Source organism: Lycorma delicatula, chromosome 9 (genome assembly GCF_047948215.1).
Source record: "Lycorma delicatula isolate Av1 chromosome 9, ASM4794821v1, whole genome shotgun sequence".
Lineage (NCBI taxonomy): Eukaryota > Metazoa > Arthropoda > Insecta > Hemiptera > Fulgoridae > Lycorma > Lycorma delicatula.
Genome location: NC_134463.1, coordinates 70,994,745 through 71,022,485, shown reverse-complemented (window position 1 = coordinate 71,022,485; position 27,741 = coordinate 70,994,745). Strand labels below are relative to the sequence as shown.

At 28.8% G+C, this 27,741-nt stretch overlaps 1 protein-coding gene across 1 annotated transcript in view; it reads left to right on the top strand.

Annotated features, from left to right (window-relative positions):
- Positions 1–18,945, top strand: part of LOC142330568 (LHFPL tetraspan subfamily member 6 protein-like) — a 182,836-nt gene extending 163,891 nt beyond the window's left edge. Inside the window, exons 4-5 of the mRNA XM_075375942.1 lie at positions 8,659–8,757; positions 18,824–18,945. Coding sequence (XP_075232057.1) covers positions 8,659–8,757; positions 18,824–18,945 — 221 coding nt within the window. The remainder of the gene's footprint in view (positions 1–8,658; positions 8,758–18,823) is intronic.
- The last annotated feature ends 8,796 nt before the right edge of the window (positions 18,946–27,741 follow it).

Sequence of the window (27,741 nt, the reverse complement as noted above, 5' to 3'; positions counted from 1 at the left end):
GGGTCGTATTGAAGGCATGCTATAAACAGAATATAATCTCCAGGTATATAGTAAACACGTTGTATTTTACAATTATTACGTTGTAATTGATTTACGGGCTTGAATTGTGAAAAACAATCTGAATAAATTATAATAAACATTAAATTAAATTAAATTTAAATTATTATAATAAACAATCTATTAAATTAATTTTATAATTATCAATACAGCTTTTACCGTTCATTTGTATAAGAAAAAAAAAAGTAATTGTGAAGATATGCACAAAAGGGAAGTCAGTTTTGTATAAAACGCATAAATATTATTAAAAATAAAACGTATTATTGCCAGTTAATAGAAAAACCTATTTTTTTAATATTTGTATTAAATGTTAAAATAACACTCGTTTCAAAAAACTAACAACACACCTACTTTTGCAAAAAGAGAAAGAGCTATTAAATCTTTGACATCTTGATAAGATTTTAACAATATTGATAATTGAAGTACAAAGCAAAATTCTATTTTTAATTTTATTTGCGGGACCCATAAAACTGCCTCTTAGAAAACGCGTCTTAGTCATCGACGAAAAAATATTATTACATGAAACATAGCGCTATAAAATACGACACGCTCTGACATTTTAAGCCTTACAAGTCACCTAATAATGGAGTTCTTTGACAAATTTACATTTAAGACTTTACTCAAAGTTCAGTAAATTAAATGGAGGAAAAATTATGTATATATCAGCCCATCGATTCTCTAGATTCAATCGAACAAAGGTAAGCACGAACAATCAAACAAACATACGGATGACCTTCTTATTCCATAAAAATATATACTTATTTTTTCTGTCAGTATTTTGGTACGATAATAATTATATAAATATAAACAAACTAATATCTTTCTAAATTAACAACAATAAACAAAAATAATACAATTAATAACTTACTTCTTAATCAGTTAGTCAAACCTGGCTCTAACTTGATTTCCAAAGAAATTAGATATTTTTTACAGTTTCTAAGGTTGGGTTTCTTTGTTTCGGAAAGGTTGAGCTAATATTTAAAATTCTTGAGATTACTGTATGCCGAATGCTGAAAAAATTACTGATTATTAAATTAATATTTCAATCTTCAAACAAAAATTATTGAATACTTAAAATGACTGATGAACAAAAGAAAGTGTATTTGTCAATATAAGAAAATTATAATAATTAACGTAAAAATGCACCTTACTGGAATTTTATATACCTAATATAACGTGCTTTACCGCTCTTTTCAATCGATTACAGAATTTTTTTTTGTATCTAAATGAGTGTATGTATGTAGTTTTACGTGTTTGTCCCTAAATTTGTGTCAGAAGTTGCTAGAGACGGCAGTTTCAATTTAAATTAAATTCTTAATTGCTTAATTATCTTGTATCAAAGAGGAAGAAGATCTTAGGATTTAATTTACCCTTAAGATCTAATCTATCTTAATATTTTAGATTAGATTTTACGAAAAGTTGGTTCAATAATTTTGGTAATAAAAAATAATTTTCTTTACCTTAAATATACATTAAAATAATAATAAAATAGACATTAAATATTTTTAAAAAATGCAAATAATTTTTATTTTTTAATGAGAAAAAAATTATTTTCCCAGAACTCTGCTACAAAGAAGTAATCGGTTTTTAACAGATTATTAAGAGGAAAATGAAGTAGAACATTATAATATGTAACTATGTAAAAAAAATCACTTTACACTTTGAATACAATTTGATAAACAGGATCCACACCCTTGATCAATATTAGCCAAAATAACATGGAATTAATGATCCATACTAAAACATTTTCATGCAAAATTTCATAAAAATTGATTGAAGATATCAAGCAAAACGATGGTTAACAAAAAAAGGAAAAAAATAAATAGGCTAATTATCTTCATCACTGAATAAAATTACGCAACTAAAAAACTAAAGTGATATATTAATGTAATAGAGTCACCTAATTGGTACAAGGATGCGAGTTTGAATTCAGCAGCAACAAAAAGAAAAACGATTTTTTTTTTAGCAACCCTTTTTAGGGTTTTGAAAAGATCAGATACCATTAGAAAATATCTTAGCTAACTAATGGGCAAATAAATTATGTGAAAAAAAAAGTATTTATTACCCGTGAAATCCCGATATCTGGCAAATGTCGATATTTTCTGGTAAAGATACATGTGAAGACACATAACAAATACGACGGTGAAAAATGGAAATATTTGCTTATTCAGACCTTCGCCGGTTTATGTCGACAAACCAGATTAGCTCTGGTGGTGGTCGAAACGAAAACTAGAAATTAACAAAAAAAATATATCACCCAATACGAATCTCTAAGGTAAATAGACTACGAGATAAACTCGTATAAAAAGGAAGTTTAAATTTAAACTTCCTACGCTCATTTCGCTCGCTAATCTCGTCTAAGTAACGTTAAATATACAAATTATTTAAATATATATATATATATATATATACACAAATTATAATTAATCAAATTCACCACATTTATAAAAAAAAAATTAATCTAATTTTTAAGCATTTTATAAACTGGATAAATGATTTGTAAGTTGCATCAAACGTTTTTTTTTCTTGTATCTCAAGTTCATGAATTTTTTGTTTTTAACCGAGTAATAAACGGTTGACCAACAAATGTTTTATTCAACTCCTTAACAGATGTACTTTTACTACGCATCCAATATGTCATGTACAATATATTATGTACTTGCAAGAGGTTAGTAACATACATAAATATGTGATTTCACTAAAACGCCTGAAGTTATAAATTTCAAAATTAATGTCTTTTTGTTTGCTATTCAACTTCATGTTACTTTAGGAAAACTTAATATTATACATAACCTAATGTAAACACCATACCCTTATAATATTCTAGAAGCACAATTAACTATACATTCTTATTCTTAGATGTTTACCTTGCTATTAAATTAAATCTTTAAATTCAATTTTTATCACGACTCCTATTAATTTTTAAAAAAATTTTAATTAAATATATATTAATATATTTAATATTACAAATTATAATTTTATAATATTTAAATCGATCATTGAATTCGATTATTGGTTCAATAATTTTTTGTAATAAAAAATAATTCCCTTTACCTTAAATATACATTAAAATAATAATAAAATAGACATTAAATATTAAAAAAAATGCAAATAATCTTTGTATTTTAATGAGAAAAAGAAAAAAGAAAAGAAAGTTACCCGTTAACATTTTTTATTTAACTGAGTCAATTTTTTTTGTCAATTCTTCATTTGTTTTATCAAATTGTTTTGTTGCAGTTGCCAAATAATTTTAATTTATCACTATTTTAATCCCAACTATTTATACTACATCCCACAATATTAAATTTAAAAATAAAGAGTTTATTAATTAATTCTTCCTTTTACCGCTATAATACAAACGATTATAAAAAAGAAAGGGAATTATTATTTCCCTCTGCAAAAAACATATACAGAGTGATTCACGAAGAATGTAACAAAATTTATGGATACCATTCTTCTACTTAGGCAATTACTTTTATACGGATTTGAATACTAGATCCTGGATATCGATGTTCTTTGGTGGTTGGGTTTCAAGTAACCATACATCTCAGGAATGGCTGACCTAAGACTGCACAAGACTACACTTCATTTACAATCATACATATCATCCTCATTCATCATCTGAAGTAATACCTTAATGGTGGTTCCGGAGGCTAAACAGAAAAAGAAGAGACTAGCACAAGCAAAGAGAGCTTTTATGCAAAAACAATTCTGTTAATATCAAATCAAAAATTAAAAAAAATAATCTTGAAAATATTTGTGTAAATTGTAGCTCTTTGTCATAATAAAATACGTACAGAAGAAGAAACAGAAAAGAAAGGCTTTCAAACTTGGTGTTACGGATGATGATAAAAATTAACTAGTTTGATAAAATTTGAAATGAAGAGGACTTCAGATGAATAGGAGAGAAAAGAAATCTGTGTTAATTTAATAATAATCATAATTTAAATATAAAAACATTCCTTTCGGCAGGCCGGAAGGCGGAGGTAGATTTCTCCGGTGCTAAGTAAGGGATAAAAAATATTTCCTCCTCAAAGTTAAGAAAAATTTCAAATTTGCTCAATACGACAATGGTTGCATGTGAAAAAATTTTCACAAATTTAGCATACGACAAGCTCCATCTTCTTACAATTCCAACAACATTTTTGCCATCGCTTGCCGTATGAGTTGGTCATATCAAAGATTATTTCAGGAAAAACGTTTAGGTAATGATTAGAGGACTAACGACCACTTTAAACTGATTCGATACTATGCCTATTAAGGGAGGTAATTTTTTTGTCTTCGAACAACATTTTTTCCACCCACTGAGCCAATGGTTGGTGATATCAACAAAGTTTACTTAGTTAAATTTTAGGCCCTTATCCAAAGAGTAGTAGGAACTTTAAACAAATTCGATTTTTTACTTAATAGGAAAGTTTGAGCGAATTTCGTTTTTTCGATGACCCCCACTTTCACCCCCAAGGTTTGATTTTGTCCATTAACGAACTCGACCAAGATTTTGGGTCGTTACATTTTATGTATCAGTTTCAAAATTACAGCAGTTATCGTGTCCACAAGAAAGTGAAATATATATATAAACGTTTGAACTGATGGTGGTTTTGGGGTCTGGGAGATGTGAAACGAGAAGATATGTCGAAATTTTCCGGAAGTTGAATTATGGTACCCATTACAATAAGTAGCTTTCTTATGAAATCTACCTAAAAGAGTTTCAGAAGATACGTTAATTTTTTCCCTAACTACTTATATTTCAATATTGCTATTTTGGAATATATAAATTAGATAACTGAGGATTTGAGCTGTAGTAAATGTACTGAGGTGAAAAAATAAGCACAGAACAGAAAGAAAGCCAATTGATTGCTCAAAAAAAAAAAATCAAATTTTTCTTATTCTACTTTATAGTTTAAAATTTAGTTTGTTAAAAAAAAAAAAAATGAGTAACAGAATAGAAGTAAGTAAGTGATACACATTATAAGTATCCTGTTTTCATCTGTTTTAGTGGTAGCGTGATTTCAAAATTCTGTAACACCATCAAGAATGTTAAAAAAAGTTATTTAAAATAAATTAACAATATAAAGTAAATTAAAATTTAGTTTACGTAGTTTCCTTCAGAAAGAACCTTTTAAGCTCTATTCCACCATCAAGGGATTATACAGACACACCTTCCCTTATCAACCTTTATATTACAAACCCGTTATGTTCGACTGAAATATTGCAATGGATGAAAGTTATTAGATTATTTTATTAAGCATTTTGCACCGTTGGTATTAACAATTGTATAAATTAAATTTCTACTTACCATTAATTTAAAAAGTGTAAATCCTAGTACTTTCGGAACTGTTACTACATCTTCAGGAATTTTCTAAAAGATGTTCATTTAAATTCAAATCACTAATCGTTTTTAAATTAAACTGTTATGTTTATAATAGTCGGTCTTCAACAATAAAATTAATTTGTACGTAAATAAGACAGTAAAGTCATGTTTGTAAGATGTTTGCGACTATTATGATAATAATTATGATTTTTGCGATAATAGTTGCAAACATCTTACAAACATGACTTTACTGTCTTATTTACATACAAATTAATTATATTGTTGAAGACCGACTATTATAAACATAACAGTTTAACTTAAAAACGATTATCGATTTGAATTTAAATTTACATCTTTTAGAAAATTCCTGAAGATGGAGTAACAGCTCCGAAAGTACTAGGATTTATACTTTTTCAATTGTTGGTAAGCGGAAATTTAATTTATACAATATTAGATGATTATTTGTTTCGACCATATTTGTTCTTCATATCTTTCAAGAAAGTTAATTTTACATACGTTGAAATAAGATAGACTTGAGAGAATCGAACTGAAAACCACCTATATAATATGGTTCCATCTATTATCTTACATTTACTTTAGGAATTCTTATTACATAAGACTACAGCTATTTGAATTAACACCGTCAATTTTAAGATAAATGTCTTTCAAGTGGTTATTTAAATATTAAACAGACCTAAATGAAGCAATATACGTTTTACCTCGGTAAGGGAAACAATTAACGTCACTAGATTTTAAATGTATAATGAAACCGTGTAAACATAGGAGAGTTCTGTTACGGTTTCCTAATTTCTCATTAAAACCGTTCAACGTACTAAATATTTTATAACTACTCTGTTAACGCATATGCGCATGCGTAACAGCAACACCTATTTACGCATGTGCATTTACCCACTACAAACGTGTAAAAATTTCATTTTTGAAATAAATTATCTTTTATCATCACTGATAATTTACTGTAAAAGAATTTAAAAATCTGAATTTACCGTTTATGTTAACCGAAACACTAATTAAAAGTATTGACATCTATTAGAATGAGTTACACAAATGATGCGAATTAAATGTTCAACCTATTCTTTCCCAGGCGTTTCACATAGAAACGATTGAAATAAATTATAAAAAATTGTTATGTTTTTTGTTTCGTTATGTAATAAATCACACACTTTCCCGTCTGTATCCTACGTGAATCTTATTAAATATCTATATCTTATATAGTTAGCTCAAACTATAATTTTATTAGTATGCGTCGCTAAAAGAACCGTTTGAAGTCTTTTATATTACAAACTGCGTGAAGCAAATTTTTTATTAAAACTTGTTTTTATTGCTTAAAGAAATATTAGAGAAAGTACTCCATTTTTCACCTTTTTCCAGGTAATGTTAATTTTTCATTTACAACTATGTTTAAAAATTATATAAAAATAACGTTCAAAATGTGTTTAAAAAAAATTACCGATTATTTATGATTAAAACTTTTCCGAGATGCTGTATTACAATATGGCGAGTGATTTTTAATAATGCTTTATTAGCTTTTAGTTTTGAAGAAGTGATTTTGTCTTCACCATATGATTTAAGAACATTATTACGGTGTATACATAACTATTTAAAATCACTTGGGAAATGGGTCGTGACGAATGAAAATTTCTATTAAAATTGGTTTAATTCTTAGATGGTTATTAGAAAAGAATACAGTTTTATCACGATATCGCAGAATATTTCACACTTCGTACTTGTTCAAATATCACACTTCTTTAGAATCAATAAAAATCAACTTTGTCCTTTCCTAAAAGACGGTCGAAACTCATAACCATTTTAATAGAAATTCTTCTCTCCTTTACAATAGTTTTGCAATTTCATTTCTAATTGAAATTATCAAACTATGGCCTACTACACTGATTTTATCATAATACATATTTCAATAAGAGGTTTTAAATTTAAATTTTAATTTGTAATCGATATTTATTTGGAGTTTACATTTTCATCGTAATGCACTAATATTTCAAATCTGTTTTAATCAGTTAATTTGGTAGTAAATTATTTTTTACCATTACGAAAAATTTTATCAAATTAACTTTATGGCTAAACAAAAATACAATTCTTTGAATTTTAATTGTTTTTAAGTACAAGGTCTGGTTCTTAGTAGAGATATGATACTTTTTGGTTTTACAATTTTTCGGGCATGTTGTAACAAGAGTATCTTTCTTATCAGTTAAATTTCAATGTTGTAATTTTTATTGCTTATTCTACGTCTATAGGGCTTCAAAGCAAACAATTTTTAATACATTCCTTATCCGAGATATAAGGCGTCAAAACTCGTACACATTTTAAAAAATTCTATGTTTCATCTTTTACAAAAAATTAAAAGAAAATGACATCTACTTTCCCTTTCTCACTTTTTCCCCGCGCGTAAATCGGTCCAGACGTTTTTAGTCCATAGCGGACACATATATCGGAAACATTGAAATGGAATCGTAAAATATTTAGTATAGCGTGTGTTGCTTTTACGTCCAAAAGATAGCGCTGTTTTTTAAAAAAAACATATTTTTACCTGTCACAGGTGTGACATCTTATGTATATAAATAGTACGTATATAAAAACACGCGCTTATTCGAATGCAACGTTGTGTCAAAATTTCAAAGCAATCGGTGAAGAACTTTCGGAGATTTAAGAGTTTGAACAAACGAACATTTACATTTTTATTTATATAGTAATATAGAACACAAGACACTCCCAGTAACGTAATGATTCCAACGCGAGGTCACACATCTAAATCGGTTCAGCCGTTAGGAGCTGCTACGGTGGAACAAACATACTTATACACACCCTAAATACATTACATTCCTTTTTGAGCAGTGGTGTAATAAATATAACTTCCTAATAAAATTATCTTAAAATATTGTTCTACTTCAAATGAAGACCGAAATGGTGTAATAAACCAAACTGCAATAGAGTGTTTTTCGTAATGTAAGAATTAATTTTTAGATTCATCATTATGCCTTTTAAATGATATTTAATTTAAATCAGTTAAATTTTATTTGATTAATTTTTAAAAAAAATGAGTAAACAAAACTGAAATTTCAGCAAATCATAAAAACCGTACATACTCGTATTTCTCAATTTTCTTGATCTAGAATAATTTCGAAAATTAAAACTATGAGTACCGTCTTCGTCGAGAAAATTCTAGAAAATTGAACATCTAGTAGTTTATTTATTTTAAAATATTTAGTATCGTATTATATTATTTTTAATACGAATTGATTTTTGGGTTTTTGCAGCAGTCTTGGTGTGTGGTGGAGGAGCAGTTTATCCAGTTGGATGGGATAATCGAGAGGTACGAGACTGTTGCGGTAATGCATCTCATGTATACAAACTGGGTGAGTTAAATAAAAAATATTTTTAATTGAATAGGAAAACTCAACAAAATTAAAATTTATATATATACAGAATTTTACATATTATATCTATTACTATATATATGTATGAGTAAAATTCCATAATTTTTTATTTTGTATTTTAAAAAAAAGCCTAATCACGGTTATAGTAGAATTGATTCGGTTCGAATTCAGTTGAACGTTTATAAAGCAGAGATCACCGCTTCGAAAGATTCCTTCTTTCGAATGATCCTCTTTAAATTAGTACAGCCTATTTGCTATCGAAATGGTTGTTAATTCTTTAATAAAATATTTGGCTTAAAATGTAATTTCTTTTAAGAGATGTATATTTGTTTTTAGTTTTATAAATATTTTCCTTTCTTTAGTATCTTTCTAGTCTAGTGGCTTTCTTTTATGTACTTCACTACTTTTCTTTCATTTTTTCTTTTTTTTATATTTTCTTTTCCCTTTTCTCACCTCATTACTTTTTGTGAGAGTAGCTAATCTCTCCGGGCCATCCCTCTTTCTCTTGCGTCGCTATCATATTGTTATTCGTTCTATAGTCGGATGCCAAACATTTTTCCTTCCCGTTCTATTAGTGTTAATTTCTCTCTTCTCTGATTTTACTCTTTTTCGATTTTCGATTTATTTTTTCCAACTGCTGCAGTCACTTTATTCTCATCCTATCTCGAACCAAGGTATTCTTATTTAAACACATCTTTTTTGTTTTATTTTTTTTTTTTTAATAACTTTTATTTAATTTGGCAGTCGTTATTATTCCAGTCATATTTTTATTACAATCTATGGGAAGTGAAAATATATTTTTTTATTCAATTTTGAAATGAGAGTTACAATCTTCTTACTCGACATCCTTTAATCGTGAGTTAGAGGAGCATGAATTAAAGATTAGTTAAAAATTTAATTTTTCTTAAATAAATACGAATGCATATGATACACAGAATATGCAAATATGCATAGGATAAAACAGATGTATATGCTACACAGTAACTTTCGTTATTGATGGAAGTAGATAAAGTTAACAAAACTTGTTCAGTAGCATCAGTCAGAGAATGAACAAGACCAACAATTAAAGTGTAATTAATTAGGTATAAAATTTATTTTGAGGCAATGCAATCTTAAAAGACGGATTTAAAAAAGTAATAATGCTATTAAAATTGAAAATACAAATACAATAAAATTGAGAAAATATCAGAAAAAAAAGAGCCAACTTTTTTGGCCACCTTATGAAAAAAAAAAAAAAAATGCTCACAAAACAGATCTTCAACCACATTTACAACAAAAAGAACAGGAATCAATGGATATACGTAGTTCAAAAATAATTAAATGAAGTAAAAATATCTGAAGAAATAGTAAAAGATAGAAAATAGTTCAGAAAACTGATACAAGATTTCAAGAAGGAGAAAAAAGAAACATCTATTTAGAAGATAGTAGGCTAAACCAAAGCGAAAGATTTAACTATTGGAAAACAAAGAAAGAAAACGCATAGAAGAAATAGAAATGAATACAAAATGCTACCGCTTTACGTTGTCCTAGGCTGGCCAAACTCGAAGTAAAAAAAAAAAAAAAAAAAAAAAAAAAAAAAAATTGTATTGAAGGTTAAATAAAAGGCAAAATTTTTGTAATTTTATGAAATTCAGTCATGTTCTTAAGAACAGTTGGTTAACGTATTTGTTATAGTATGTCAAATCGGGCATCAAAACGGCTTAGTAAAGAGAATTAAGAATATAGTTGCCGACCTCGGTGGCTGAGTAGATAACGTCTCCGCATTTTATGTGGAGGTCCTGGTCAGGCATGGCATCTTTTGATATGCTACCAATTTTCACCGGGCTAATGAACATAGCATAGCTGTTGATTACTACTCTTTCACAAAAAAAAAAAAAAAAAAAAATTAGAAAGAATTCACACTGCTTTAAGAAAAGTGGTCAAGCACATAGTCCGATCAATACTTATGCTTACGTTAAAATTTTACTTTTCTACTTGAAATCATGAGAAAACGTTGTTACTTGAAATCATGAGACGATGTACTTACTGAAATTATGTTACTTAAGTAAATAATCTAGTACAGGAAAATATATCATAATTTTACTAAGAGCTGAAGTAGTAATTTGTTTCAATGGCTATCAAATTAAAACTATCGTTGAAAGAAAAAATACTTAATCTTTCGTTAAAACTACGATACTTAAACAGTAATTTTTCTTATGTAAACTATTAACAAAGTTATGGAACGTTTAAATTTTACTAACTTAAATTAAGGATATTACATAATCAGGATTTCTAAGGTTATCATGTATAATTTCTACAAGTTTTCATTTAGTGAATTACTACTCACAATAATAAGGGAAAAACGTGATAAGTTTAGATGTAAAAAAAACTGATTCCAATAAAGTATTTATATGGTATAGTTGAAGATTCATTTAATTATATTTTTCCCTTAAAATATATTGTAGGACGGTATCTCAATAGACTTATTATTCAGACCATAGACTGTTCGAAGAAAGAAGTACATTTTTGTAGTAATTAGTACTCAATCTTCTAAATTAGTTTAGTTGATGTTGAAATCGATTTTCGTTAAGGTTCTCCCTTTTCTGAACTATAACTTTATTCATATTTTCTTAAGGATGTGAATCGTATATAATTCAATCACTCCCGAAGTTGCCATCTAAATATGAACATTGACTGACTTAATATCTCAAATAACTTTATGACTAGGTAACAATGAATTTAGATTTAAAAATTATCGAGTCAACATCAAAGTTTTATTATTTATTTTTTTAAATTACCGTCATAATAGGTAAAAATATAAGGGTGGACGCGTAAAATTAACTTTGATTTTATCAAACTTTTTTTATTTTTTTTTTCTACACTCCTGAGCCGGTCATCCAGTTAAGTATAGCCCAGCCCAGGAGGGCGTTCTCGCCTCCCCGCCTACCGGAAGTACGTCCGGCATGGCAGGTCAGCCGGATCAGTCACAGCCGGATCTTTTGATTTTTTATTCCCTCATCCATGTTAATCAATCACCTTTTTCAATTTATATATATATATATATATACATAGGCACCCATCATCCGAAATCTCCCCTCGAGTTCCCAGTCGATTAACGAAACCGGCACACCTCGACACGTCGGCCATCCCGACTAGGGCTGTTCACCCATCCCTAACAAGCACATACATTATCGCCCTAATTGTCGCTTCTCTTCATAATTTTTCTTTATTACTTCGACAACAAATCCGTCTACCAACCTCTAGTTAACCTCAGACGATAAATATAGTCCATCAGGTCCTCTGGCTGTAGCCTATCAATACCAGCAACTTCTCGTAAACTCCGCCAAGCCATACAATGGAACACAGTATGTTCAACTGTATCAACGTCATCGCAAAAGAGACATATAGATGTTTTTCTCCTGCCAAATCGATGTAGGTATGCCTCAAAGCAACTATGGCCCGACAACATCTGGGAGAGATAAAAATTTATCTCCCAGAAAGCCCTATTATTCCACTTCAGCAAGTCTGGAATTAGTCTTTTGGTCCATGCAGCTTTGTTTGTCTGCTGCCATCTGTCTTACCATATCAATAATCGCATGATATTTAACTTCGTATCTGATTTCCAGATGTCATCATGCCTGTATCCCCGCTCCTTGATCAACAGATCTATTGGCGGAACGCCTGCCAGCACACATACGGCCTCGTACGACATCGTACGGTATCCTGTAACCACTCCCAACAGAGATCTTCTGTATATACTTACCAGCCTCCTCAGGCTTCGTTTAATGCGTATTACGCTTTTCCAAACAGGCGTCGCCTACAACAATATAGATGTCACAGCAGTAATTATAGCCCTTCTTTTGGAAGCTCTTGTTGAAAATTGGGCCGACATAAGTTGTCTCAACATCGCGAGTGTACTATCAGTACGTTTTTTTATCAAACCTAAACCTAGGATAATTTTTTTCACAGTCTTATCTTTTAATCCAACATCCCGACTCATAGTATATGTTGTGAGATCATTTTGTTGTGCACATCTGATTCTATACCCTATAATTCCACTGTGGATTATAATACAGATATACTTACTTTTGATTTGATTCATGGAATGTAGTTATGCACAACTGTTAAAGTTTTACAGTAAGTATTGGATATGTCCGCAATTTTCCTGAAGGCAGGTCCGAACCCTTGGCATCATATTTTTTTGACACCCTTCGTAGGACATCCGGGCTAATGGTACTCATTTAAAAAAATATGGGGGAAGGGTTCGGACCTGCCTTCAGGAAAATGGTGGACATTTTCAACATTTGAGACATTAACAGTTGTGCATAACTGTACCTTCTATGGATCAAATAAAATGTGAGCATTTCTGTATTATAATCCATAGTGGAATTAGAGTGTGTAGTATCATGATGTGCACGATAAAATGATGGCACTATGTAATAACCAGAATAGTGAAGAATAATAATAACTATAAAAATGTAAACGCGTACACCACATTCTGATGTCTGTACATTATGTAAAAGGAGAAAAACGTATATACATCAAATAAAGTGTAATTTCAAGGCAGTGCCGGAAGGTCTGAAGAGTGTGAGTGAAGAGAATGGGAAATATCAAAGTGCATCTCCTCCATTTGCGTACCAACTAATGCTACTGAGTCATCGCATAAATGATAATGGAATAAGCTTGAGAAATGTTTACTTCCATCAAACAAGAAATAGGTAATTCCCCTTACGGTATAGAAACTTATATTTACCAGTATAATTATAATAAATCTTTCTACAAAAATTCTTAGTTTGAGCATGCGTACTTGTTTGGAGGAGAATATGATCTCCTCCCCTACTTGTAGTTTAATATATCCCGAAAATAATGTCGACTGAAACACGTATCACTTTTCACACCGGTAGGATAAGATTTACCCGAATCGGAACGTAACGCAAGTATATCGGGGAAGATCTTTCTTCCTATAATTTATTTTCTAGAGCCCGGACAAAATTCGCTGATAGATCTTTATATTGGATAGCTATTAGTTTATTTTTATTGACGGATATATATATATATATACACATATATATATATATATATATATATATATATATATATATATATTATTAGATCCGTTTTTTAAACCGATCGATTTTTATTCCGAACCTTTTAGATCACGGATCTTTGATATTTTACCGGATTATTATTGGAAGAACTCGAAAAATAATATGTCTTTCTGATTGCCCAATTCTCCTTCAGTCCGTTATCTGGAAGTCTTTCGGTGCCAATACTTTTCAGTATGGGAGGGATGAGTCTGATGTGGTTCTAATTTGATGGAGGGGGAGTCGGCTCTGATAACGAGCATCACGAGACTAAAATAGTTGCTTCTGTTGTATATACGAGTAGGTTATGGTAGGGGATGACTAAAGGGTAGGGGGAAACTAAATTAAATCGATTTTGTTTTTCATCTTTTTTCGGTGAACTGGAATTCACTAATTCGATTCTTCGACTATTCAAATTTATGATTGCTTCTAATTTATATTATAACATCATCGCTAATTTTTTTATTAAACCAATTTTGTCTTTTACGTTAACGCAGATGGATATAATAAATTGAAGGAAATCACGCTAAAATCCGCAAAAATAGTTTAAGAACAAATATTATTGCAATAAATAAAAAAAATATAAGAAAACGAATTGGTGTTGAACTCTTGCTTAACGCAGAATTCTAAATTCTTGTCAATAATATTTTATGATTATTACTAACTACTATCAATATAAGTATAATAAAATGGAAGAATGTAATTTACCGATTAATTTTATCCATTAATGTATCAAATTTTAAGTTTTATATTCAAATTTGATCGTTTCTTTTAATTATTTGCATATTAAATTGTTTTTATACTTTCAACGGATAAATTTGGTTGTATTATGCGAGTATATTCTATTTTACAAATTAACTATTAATTTTATTTCTATTATTATTGCAGTACAGATTTATCTCTTTTTATTATTATAAATCAAAGAATCTTTTTGTATTTTTATTGGCTGGATTGTGTTCTCTTAATAAGATAAAGAACGAAGCCTGTTAATTTAGTACAATTTCAGAAAAAAAACTTGTTTATTAACTTAGTTAATGTAATAAAGGACCGTAATTTATTTTTGTATTGCACGTATTTATTTTTGTTATTTATCTTTCTTTTTAGAATTTTTATTTTTGATAGTATTGTTGAATGACCATGAGTATTGTGTCCGATATTCAAATCACTTTTATTTTATGCGATTTGTATTCCATAGAAACTATTATAATTATTATTATTTTCATTATTATATTATTATTTAGCAGAGAATCAGAGAACTCGATAAATATATTTGTTACCTTTCTTATATGTCCTCCACAGTAGCAGTTGTAAAATCTAATGAACTAGATCCTAATAAAATAGAAGAAAATAAAATTACATTCTATAAGAAATTTATAACGACATAAAGTAGGGTTTTGTCTTTATAAAAAAAAAGGTTGTAAAATTTTGTCACAAAATATTTTATTAAAATAAATGAATGACAAAAATTAAATTTTGTTGAACGGTGACTGTATACTTGACGTTGTAGATATTTTAAATTAGATTAAGTATGGAAAACTTTGATTTCTGGCAAATTAAAATAAACTATAATAATTTTATTCTGTTAATTGATCTTTATCCAGAAATTACTGTATAAATTTTATCGAAAAAATAAATACATAATTAAAAAATAATAGCGTATAATTTCATATAAATAAACAAGGATAAAAAGTATAAAATTTAACAAGACAGTATCGGACAATCAACACAGGAAAAATTTAGTGGAAATATTTCTGACCATAATCAGGAATTTATTAATCAATTTTATGAGAAATGTCTGCTAGTTCTTTCCAATAAATAAATACCTGATTGATTAATTTTATTAGTATGCCGACTAAGGAACATGAATCTGAGCATGCATGTTCCTTGTATTGCTATTTATCTTCTCGTACACCAAAGATAAGAAAATATAATGACTTAAAATAATATCATTGCCCAAATAGCGACAAATCGATCTGCAATTACTAAACATTTGGTATAACTCATAAGCTTTAATGTAACATTTTTAAGAAAAAGTGTATCTGAACAACTTGCCGTATGGTCTTGTATAATCAGATCATTCGTGACTTGGCTACCGAAAAGAGTAATTCATTCACTCATAGTTTCCTGCCATTAGAACAGGTACTGTCACGGCTGCTGCTCTCCACCTTACTTTATCCTTCGCGAACCTCTTTGTTTCAGCATATTTTTCCTTTTCCATAATCCCAATCATCATTTGAAATCTCTTCCTTCCTCTTCATTTCCTTTCATTCACTAAGCCTTCTATAGTATCCACTAATAAACACATTCTTCTAATACAATGTCCTGGTCATTTTCTTTTCCTATATTCAATCACATTAAACATTTTCCTGTTCTCTCCGACTCTCCTTAATACTTCTTTATTTGTTATACGGTCTTACAATCTGACATTTATCATTTTGCGCTATACCCACACCTCAAAAGCCTCAATTCGTTCTCTGTCTGCCTTTCTCATTCCACGTTTCAGGTCCATAGAGCATCACACTCCAGATAAAACATTTCGTTACTCTCTTCCTTAACGCTAAGTTAAAATTTCCACACAGCAGTCTTCCCTTCTTATTAAATGCCTGTTTAGTTCTTGATTTTCTTGTTTTAATTTCTGCTGTGCAAGTCAGGTCATCAATTATAAATCTCCCTAAGAACTGAAATTTCTTCACCTGCTCTAAAACTTAATTTCCTATCTCAATCCTCTCCTCTTTTTCACCTAATACCGTACATATTGTTTTCTTTTTGTTTATCCTCATATCCTGACTTTCGCAAGCTTCAGTAAATTCAACAAGGCTTTCATTTTGTTTATTTCGGCCCTTTGCCAGTACCGCCATGTCATCAGCAAAACGTATACATTCTATTCTTTTTTTCCCCGATCTTTATTCCTCTATTCCCTTCAGACAGAATTTAATTATTTCTTCCAGATGTATACTGAACTGCGTTGGTGACATGCAGCATCCCTGCCTCACTTCCTTTTAATCCCTATTTTTCTTCTCCTCCATCCTAAATTCGCTTAGGTTTTTCTGTTATCTTCCTAATTTAATATCACCATTGATAATTTCTTATATATATGCTACATCAACATTGTGATTCCAAGTGAGTTGGAAATAAAGGTTGGTCTGAAAATGAAAATTAGTAGACTTTCATTGAAATTATTTTATTTTCATTTAACACAAATCTGTTTCACCTACAGTCCAGTCCAAATTAAATATTGATTTCAGTATATTACTAAAATAATAGTATCGTTTACAAAAACTTTTATGAGTATCTGATTAAAATAAAATTCATATACGTAAAAATGCAAAACTTTATAGTTAAGCTGGGCAGAGAAGGAAATGTCTGATAATTACTATTAGTGCGCTCAAAGAGTTTTGCTAAGTTTCCTATGAAATGAGATGGTTAAAAAAAGCTGACAACACAGTTATAGGACTTTCCTGTCACGCGGTTAAAGCTGCGTTCGGGAAAGTGATACAATTGTGACTAGTTTCTGATGCACGGCTTACACACACATACTCACATAACTTAATTTAAAATACTTATCATTTTATTTAAATGTAATATTTTTTCGTTTATTTAATTCAATGATTCTAAATAATGCGCACGCGCATACCGTACTTAATTCGCGCGGGTGTAGTGGTCTAATCTAATGTTAATTTACAACTTACATAGAACAAATTTCGCTTCTTTGGTCAACAGACTGATGTAGCCGCGAGGCTTAACCCACCAGAAACCAATTAACCGGGCAATCGAGTTCGAGACCCGGCCAGATCGAGTTACCTTTTTACACTTTAAATATTATTTAATTCTACCGTTCATATGAGACGTCACAACATATCAGTAGTATAGTCCATTTTTTTTGGGTGGGGGTGCGATTTTGCAAAATGTTTTGTTTTTGCAAATATTGTTAAATTTTAAATGTTAACAAATGTACCTAAGAAAAATATGACTTAATTAGGCGAAATCTCGAGATACTAAGGGAGACCGTGAACTATAGCCTCACCCTCTTGACCTTTTAAGTTGAATATTTAATGATATTAATGCCCATATATAGAAATCTGAACAAATCTGGTGAATTCGGTCTAATAGTTCTGAAGATATACTGTGATTTAGAAGCCAACACCGAACACACACGTATAAAGAACATTAACATCCGGAAAATTTCCATACGGTTTTTGGGTTCCTTAGTTGTCAAAACGTGAAGATCCGGTGAAAACCGCATATGCCCAAATTGGACCGACTACAATAATTTCCCTTCTAGAACTATAGCGCTATCTAGACGGGAAAATAAAATTATAATCTACGGAATTGTAAAATTTCATGATTTTTCTATTTCATATTTTTCTAAAAGTGATTAGATAAGAATTTTCGATTAAAGTAGATTTATTTTTCAACAAGTTACTTTTTCACATCTTTAGGAAAACATTTAATTAATTTTGTGTCTACATAATCATTATTATAATTTTATTAAATGTTTATAACTATATAGTAAAACCATTGTTAAAAAAATGATACATTAAATATCGTAAAATTATAATTCAAAATAATATTCTAGATGTAAGGTTGACTGTGAAGGAAAGGTATGCCTGATTCATGAGACTTTTATACTGGCATTAAATACATTTTTCTATCTTATCCAGTACGTGCTGATTAAAATCATACGATTCTGATTTCTATTTTGATCCTCTTTCTGAACAGAAAATCTACCGATACGATTACTTGGGAATATTTGGATGTCTTTGTTATTTTAATCACTCGCTTTCAACTAACAATTTAGACATAATTGTTCAGTTTAACATCAGGCAAGACTAATTGTTGAATTTATATTTTTCAAGAATATCCTACCTGATAGCTATATATTATCAGATAGTCTCGATAAATGTGAATTATAAATAGGCAAATAGTTATTAGTCAACAATAAATATAATTTGATAAATTTAATATAGGTTTTTTTTTTCCAGGTACATGTCAATTATCCTGGTCTGTGTATTTGTTAGGAGCTGCAGTCGTGCTGTTGATATTATGCTTCGGATTGAGTTTTTCGGCGGCACGAGAAAAACCAGGTGTAGAATTTCGTTTCTGAGAGAGGTCTTCCTGAGAAAGAGTCTCAACGTATCCGGCCACCTCCTTATCGATATCTTCGTTGGAGGCGACCAACAGGCTCGATCTCATTTCCTGATAATGATCCTTCTGCTTCCGCATCATCGCCTACATCGACTTCTAATAATACTATATGTGCACCGTATAAAGTGCACGTTCAAATTGAAATGAGTTCATTTCAACGCGTAACTACGGTTGCCGTCCGGAACAGTATTGACTATGTTAAGTGTTCTAATGATTCAGACAATTAAGTGTAAGATGATAAGTGTGTGAAGTTCAGACTTATATACCCATAATCAAACTAATGAGGACATTGACAACTTTTTATAATAAACTAGTTTACCTTTTAGGCTCACATTATTGTAAATAGGCCTATAGAATGAAATTTATAAATTAAATTAACTGAGAAATGGGTTTATGAGTTCTTGAGAAAAAATTACGGAGATATGATTTGTTGGTAATTATCGTACTATAAATAGCATTAATTATTGTTATCTACGTTTTTATATCCGGGGAAGTCCGGATAGTGGATATGTCTACTGTACAGACCAATCCACGGCCTTTTTATTTTCACAAGCCTATAAAATATGGTTCCTACAAAAATAATTTACGTTAGGCCGGATCAACTGCGTATTTACTTTTACAAGTTTATTATAAATGTTTTTTTTTTTTTTTTTTTTTGGCTAATGGATAAGTGTTAAGTATTAGTAAAAATAAAAAGAATTAAAAATAAGTTATTTCTCATTGATAGAAGGAAACAGATATCACTAAAGGTTTCAGAAGAATATTTATATTAGAAAAAGATGCATTGAAAGTTTAAGAATTTATTAATATTTGTAAGTAAGGACAAACATTTTTTTGTAAGTTTATTAAGTTTTTTAATTTTTGTTAAAATTTATTTTTGGAGAGGTTATAAAAACATTGTTGGAAAAGAGAGTGAAAATTAAATTAAAAAAAATATTGCAGCCCAACATTCCGTGAAGTTTAATAGTAAATGACTAAAAATTATTCTATATACATTTTTTCTTTAAAATTCATCCTTAGGAACTTAAAAAAAATCAACAGAGTAAAAATAAAGAGTGGTAAAAATAGAAAATTATGAACAATTCTAACCTTTCAGACTGACACTACATTCGTATTATTAGTGCAAACCAAATGTAATTTTTTCTTTATATAAAATATTTATATAATTATCTATACGTTTTTAAAAGAAAGCAAGAAAGAAAAACGATAATTATAAATAATAAAAAAGCCAATTCGAAATGTTTATTAATTTAAAAAGTAATGATCCAATTATCTATTAAACAATTTATTCAACTTTATTTTAACTTTAATTATTTTATTAATGATAATTAAATTTAAGCAAATTTTGTAATAGATATAATAGAATTATTTTATTGCATCATAATATTACGTCTAAAATAATCTCAATAAATATAAAAAAAAGAAACAAGGCGAGCTAAAAATTGTTAAGATTACATTTAATATATTATTATTATTAATTTTAAATGAGAAGTTATATAAAGGAAATCATGTTTTAATACTGTTTATCGATTTTTGTAAATTTTTTTTTTCATTTATTATTATTTAGAAAGTTTAAAGAAATCGGGGTTGGTGGAGATGTATTGGCTATAGTTAGAGTAGATTCCACAGTCCCTCAGGGTCCATCTTAGGACCTTTGTTATATTTAATTAGCGCAATTAGTATCGATAATTTTTTTTAAAATTTTGTTTGTTATATCAGTCTTCTGATGATGTTCTAGTCATCGCAAATACATCTCATAATCACGCTATATCTCATATAAAAAAAAAAATCATGAACAGTTACGCTGGGTTCATGAAAAAAGCATAATTATAAAGAAAAAAGACGGCTTTAATGCACATCTGTTGCCCAAAACCAGTAATTAAAGGAAGATTATTTTTAAAAGCGCATACTTGTATTTGTTTACAATATACTTTACTTTCCTGCAACTGCTGGTTTAGCTTATAAATCCGAGTATAGGTATTTAGGCATTATTATTGATCAATTTTTTACTTGGTCTAAACAAATTAATGTTATTTCTGCTCAATTGCGTAGTATACAATGTAAGATATATTAACTACAGTTTTGTTTCCCTAATTACATTTTAATGCGTAAAATATTTTACGCATTATTTGAGTCTATCTTAAGATAAGGAATTACTGCTTCGGGGTATGCTGAGAATTGTTATTTTAATTTAATCCGTTCCATCCAAGTACAAGTAATTAGTTATTCCAAAAGCCTGTAATAATAAACATATTCAAAAAATGCCCAACATTTTCATAGTCAGCAGACTTCTGTCACAAAGAGGTCAGGTAACAAAGTATTATTAAGCTGTGACAAACTGCTGTGTAAGTTTAGGGATCCTATAGAAATGTAAATTAAATAAATTATAAAAGAAAGTATTATTATTAATAAACATTAAAAGTAGGAGAATGATTAATCCTCTGAAATATGCATAAAATAGAATATCAGTAATCTTGTAAAGTCTAAAAACTTGTACTGTATAAGGTTCTAAAAAATTCTACTTGGGAAATTCTTTATATGCTGAAGTGAGCAAATAGTGATTTTTGTAAAACACCTGAGATTAACTTAAAGTAATGTAATTTAATTAAAAAATTTAAAGAAAATGAATAAATACGTAGATAATAATAATCCCTTATTATCATAATAAATATTTTAAAGTAATAATGTAAAAAAAGTTTTTTGCGTTAAGGGTAAGTAACATAAGCGTTATTCCAATATTAAAACGACTTTTTAAAGGTATTTATGGAAGGTATATTATATTTTCAACCTGATTTAGTTATGGCTTTATTTATAAACAATAATTAGTAGTTATTATTTAATTAAACAGTATAAAGATGCAAATTAATTAAACCACAACATAGCTCTATTAACATTCTAATACATCATTCAAAACTTATGAAATAACAAAAATATTGGTGTAAAATTTCGGTTTTCCTACGTAAAATTATATTATAATTATAGACTTAAAAGTTTATTGTGTAGTATTAAATTACTACCTATAATGAATTTATTGAACATTCAGTTTTGTTAAAATATACAAGTGCTTTCAAGGGAAGAAAATTAGAAAATGGCTCTAGAGAAAGATTTTTTAATTTATCTCAATACACAGAAGCACTTTCAAATTTTCTTCACTTGAAAACATTACTTGTGTATTTTAACATTTATTCATTCATAGGTTTCTGCTATTAAGAAAGGGAAGGTTCTGTCACGGTTGCTGCTCTCCACCTTGTTCTATCCTTTGCTAACCTCTTTATTTCCGTATATTATCCCTTTTCCATAATCCCATCCACCATTTGAAATCCTTTCCTTTCCTTCCATTCACCAAGTCTTCTATTGCATCCACTAATAAAGACCTTCTTCTCATACAATGCCCTAGCCATTTTCTTTTCCTGTATTCAATCACATTTAGCATTTACATGTCCTCTCCCGTTATACTTTTTCCCCTGGTTAGCCTCCAGGATCAGGTATTACTTCAGAGGATGAATGAGGATGATATATGTGAGCGTAAGCGAAGTGTAGTCTTGTACAGCCTCAGGTCAACCATTTCTGAGATGTGTCGTTAATTGAAACCCAGCCACCAAAGAACACAGTTATCTACGATCTAGTATTCAAATCGTATAATAGTAACTACCTTTATTAGGATTGAACGTTGGAACTCTCGGCTTCGAAATCAACTGATTTGCAAAGACGCGTTTCACCACTAGACCAACCCGGTGGGTTTTCCGGTTATACTTAGTACTTTTTCATTTGTTACATGGTCTTGCCATCTGACATTTATCACTGTATGCCACATCCACATATCAAAAGCCTCGATTCGTTTTCTGTCAAGCCTTTTTCATCGTCCATATTTAAGCTCCATAGAGAATCACATTCCAAATAAAACATTTCATTAATCTCTTTGTAAACGCTAAGTTTAACTTTTCGCACAACAGTGTTCCCTTCTTATTACGTGCTTGTTTCTCTAGAAAAATATTTTTCTTGATAATAAAAGCAAGAATAGAAGACTTATAAAATAAGTAAAATTTATTTTATGCTGAAATTTCTACTGTGGCAAGCGTATCGGCTAATGACCAAAATACATGTGCAATAGTGATTGAATAAAATTTCATGTGCCTAGTATTTTATTTTTCAGACTTTTATCACACAGTTAAAATTTTTTTAATAAAATTAAAAACACCACCTATACTTAAAAATAGTATTAAATTTTCCAGTTTGAGGTTGTTCCAATGGAATAAACAAAGTTAATATTTTTGGTAGATTTAACTTTAGTAGGTATTTGAATGATATAGAATAAATTTTAATAAGATGATCTATCCATTTCTAATTTTCTAAGTCTCCGATCATAGGAATTCATGACCAAATGCAATTCATAGACAGAATTCATAGCTTGATGAAATTTCAAATTATGGAAATTCACGTCACGTGATACAAAATAAACTTAATTATTAATTTTTTACGTCATCAAAAAAATTTACCTTATAAATTCAGTCCCATTATGTTCATCAAAAGGTGAAAAAACTCAATCAGAAATTAATTAATTATTATTGTGATTTTAATTTAGCTAATAAATTAATTGTTAGATATTGATTAAAATCCAGTGCTCATATTAGATAATTATAATAACTTGTATATTTGTATATATATATATATATATATATATATATATATATATATATATATATATGTAGTCTTAGCTGTACTGCATATTAAAAAATTATAAAGATTTACTTGATGTTTGATCATGAACGTTATCATTTAAGGATATACGTTTTAAGTCCTAAAAATATATCGGCATTTCGACCGTAGCAGGGAGTGTACTCGGAGGAAAATAACTTGGTTAACTGCTAGAGTTAATTGGCGATTCCATTTTCTGTTGAGCTTTTTGTTAACGAATTAATATTTGATTTCCAGTGCTGTTGCGTTTGCTACACAAAGAAAAAAAAAGGTGACGATGTATTTGCACAGCAAGAAATGGAATCGTTTTTGGATCGACAGAAAATGAAAGAGACCCAGAACTTATACTGTATACGTTGTGCTACAGAATTACTTTATGATAAGAGTGGTACAGTCTTTTCTTCCCCGTATATACGATTAGATTATACAGTTTTATAAATCAAACAAAAAACAAAATTTCTGAAGCAGCCTTGCTAGAAATGTAATTCAACATATATTATTGCAAATACATAAACATTAAACTCTGGCTATCCATTTCACAATAGTTATTTATATTCATATGTACTGAGCTTTACGCTAACTGTTGTAAAATTTTTTAATCATTAGTTCAACTAAAAAAAAAAAAAAAAAATGTCATTTTAGCTCATAATATTTATTTAAAGCTGATTTAATGATTAAGAAATTGAACAATAGATGACGTGAAGGTCTGTACTAGTTACGAAAATAGACAGCTTTATGAAGTGAATAGCGGAGTTTATTATTTGTATCTTTGCAGTAACATCGCATTTTCAATAGAGCAGTTTTAAGCTTTTTCGTTTGATTTTGATTTTTAACGAAATAATATGTCACTATTTAAATAGTTATATAAAGTATTATTTAAAAGCAAATTTACTGCTATTAAAAATTAATCAAACCATTCAAAGCGTATTTAAATTGTCATTTTTAAACACACTGAGTATTGCAGATTATTTATTTAGGTCAAAGAACACAAGAGTTCTGCTATTGCACATTATTCTAGTGTCAAAATCTAAAATAATATTTAGAGATTTCTGAATTAAAAGTATGATTGAATTCAATGGATTTTTGTTGTTTAAAAAGTTATTTTTTATTGTAAATTATCCATTTAACTTCTTTTTTTATTAACGTTCTTGTTTATTTGAATGAACGTATATCTTCGTGTTAGTATAAAAATAATATCATTTCTGTAAACGAAAATCTCAGATTTTGCATGCAGGTTTGGTGCTGATTACAACACATTTTAGCAAAATTTTCCATTTTCAAGTCGCTAAGATGCTTCTAAGTTGCTAAGTGAAAAAAATGTCCCTTCAACTTATGCAACCTCGCTCTTGGATTATGTATGTGAGATTCATGGTACGGAATCTTTCAATCGAATTTTGAAGCACTTCTGCTTATCCATTCGCTCTGAAATTTTGCATACAGGTTTGATCCTGTTGACAACTCATTTTAGTAACATTTTCAAGTCGCTAAAATGCCCCTAAATTGCTAAGTGGAAAAAAATGCCCCGTGAACTTACGCAAACCCATTTACATGCATATTTTCTTGGTGAAATAATTAGCCATGTTTGTGATGTTGTTTCAATTCATTAAATTGAACGAAAGTATTTTTTCCACTACTGAGGTGAAAATGTCATATAATCGCTCAACCCTGTGCGCTAGCGCAGCTGTAGAGTATAAATTAGACTTAAAAGTAGAAAATAAAAAATATATAAAAAAAATTTTAAAAACCACTCTTATATTAAATGCACTAAAAAATAGAAAATAATTTTCAAATTAAAAATTTGATGCTGTGAATTTCACATAATCTTACATATCACCATTAAAGCTTGTTGTCAAATCCATTCTGAGATACCTTCCTAAAATTATTTTCTACTTTTTAGTGTAAAAAATATATGATTTAAAAAAAAAATTATAATATTTTTTTAAAGATTTACCTCAATCTAAAGTTGAAAAACCGAACGAGCTTAAGAATATAAAAAAAGTTCATGGAAAAAATTACCAATTTCAATATACAAGGCATTTTATTATTTTAATACAAAATATCTGTCCCTCAACTTCTAGATTAGATTTTATATTTACTCGAGAAGAAATTTTTCCTCAAAAAATGTAAATAAATAAAACATTATTGTAAATTTTAGAACTTTTAATACGAAATGTTTTATGGTCTTAAATATTATTAATAGGAAAATCTAAGACTATTCCAAATACATTGAAATTTTGCAAGGAAAAGTACTGAAAAGTGTTTTCAATAATACCGAGATGGATATTAATATTTTTTAAATAAATGACTACAGAAAAAAAATTTAATTCATGGATTAATACATGATTAATAATATATTTAATTTACAGATGTTGGTAAATGATCTGACAGCCCTTTTTATCATTCTGACTTTATTTTATGATGCTTATAGTTTTAAAGCAGAACAATATGGTGTATTCGTCTGAAAATCCAATGTAATTTGTTGGGCTAGATTTTTTCTACTTTACCATCTTTTCTTATAATCTGGTAGATTCGCTCTTGGTCTTATTAAAATTATATATCTATCAAATTTCATTTCCATTGCATTTCGCTTACCTCCCTTTCTAAGTTTAACGTCCAGCTCTTTTGCACAATGTATCATTAAATTATTATGTATTTCTTACACAATGCTTATTTGTATTTTAGAACAACTTCTCTCATTCACATTTTGAAAAAAAAAATTTCATCTAATAGTATTCAATTTAAATCTTCTTTCATATCCGACTATTCAGACATATCTGATTTCGTAAGAATTTAAATATTGACTCCATTTTTACCTATCTATCTTTTAATCTTACTTTACCTTTCCTTTGCCTTACCAGTCCTTAATAGTCTTTTCTATAAACAAGCTTGTTTTCATCCCTCATTGATCATTCAAAGTATTTATTTGTACCTTTATCCCTTTCTCCCAAGATCAATATATCATTCACAAACATTTTACCTTTGCCTACACCCTTCTATCGTATTTACGAAATAACTCTTCCAAGTATAAAATATCTTTATAATATTCCAAATATTTTTATTTTTTTTTTAAATGTTATATTAGATCAAACATTTATATGCAAATTATTAAAAAAAAATATGTATCTTATTTTACGAAACATATCATCAATTAATGTTTATTTGAATGCCAAAATTATTCAAAGTAATCGTTTTTTAATGGAACATCTGAGATGTAATTCAAAAGTAATTCAAAAATATATTTTTGAATCGATCGTAAAATTATTAACTTAAAATTAAAAAGAAAAATTAATGTGGACACCACATGACTTCCTTGTACGCCTATTAAATTACATACACACATTTTTTCTGCACTTCATTTAAATTTATTCTATTTGAGGTACGATCCTCCAATTCTTTAATAAAGTGGACAGTTACACAATTGCATTGTGGTGGATACCACATTACATCACATTTTTTATGGTGTGCGTATCAGTCCTCAACATGCTAAAACGGACACCATATTTTTTAGTTTATATATTAATTTGTTTCACCTTGTTCAAGTAGATATGTGGTGTAAGTGAGAACGTGTCAGATCCGTAACCATGGTTACATCAGTTCGAATCCGACTTCATGTACATATATACATTTTATTTTTTTTTAAATTTAAATATATTGATTTATTAATAATTATTAACCTCTGTAAAACCCTTTGAATTAAAAGGAAAAATACATAACATTTTATTTCACTAATAACTTCTGATTTGTTTTTCATATCTTTTTTATTTTTTATTGTTATTACTGAATTATTATTTACTGTAAAAGTTTTATTTTTACAATCATATATTAATAATTATTAATAAATCAATATATTTAAATTAAAAAAAAAGGAAATGAAGTCGAATTCGAACCGATGTACCTTCCCCTTGTAAGATCAAAATATTTCAATAATTAAAATTTTATTTGGCTATAATTTTATCTGGAACCAATGAAAATAAGTACCACTTATGATATAGCGATGAAAAGCTCTCAATGAGGGATCTGTAGGTATCTACAGACGCCACGCCGAAACAAGTTAAAATGG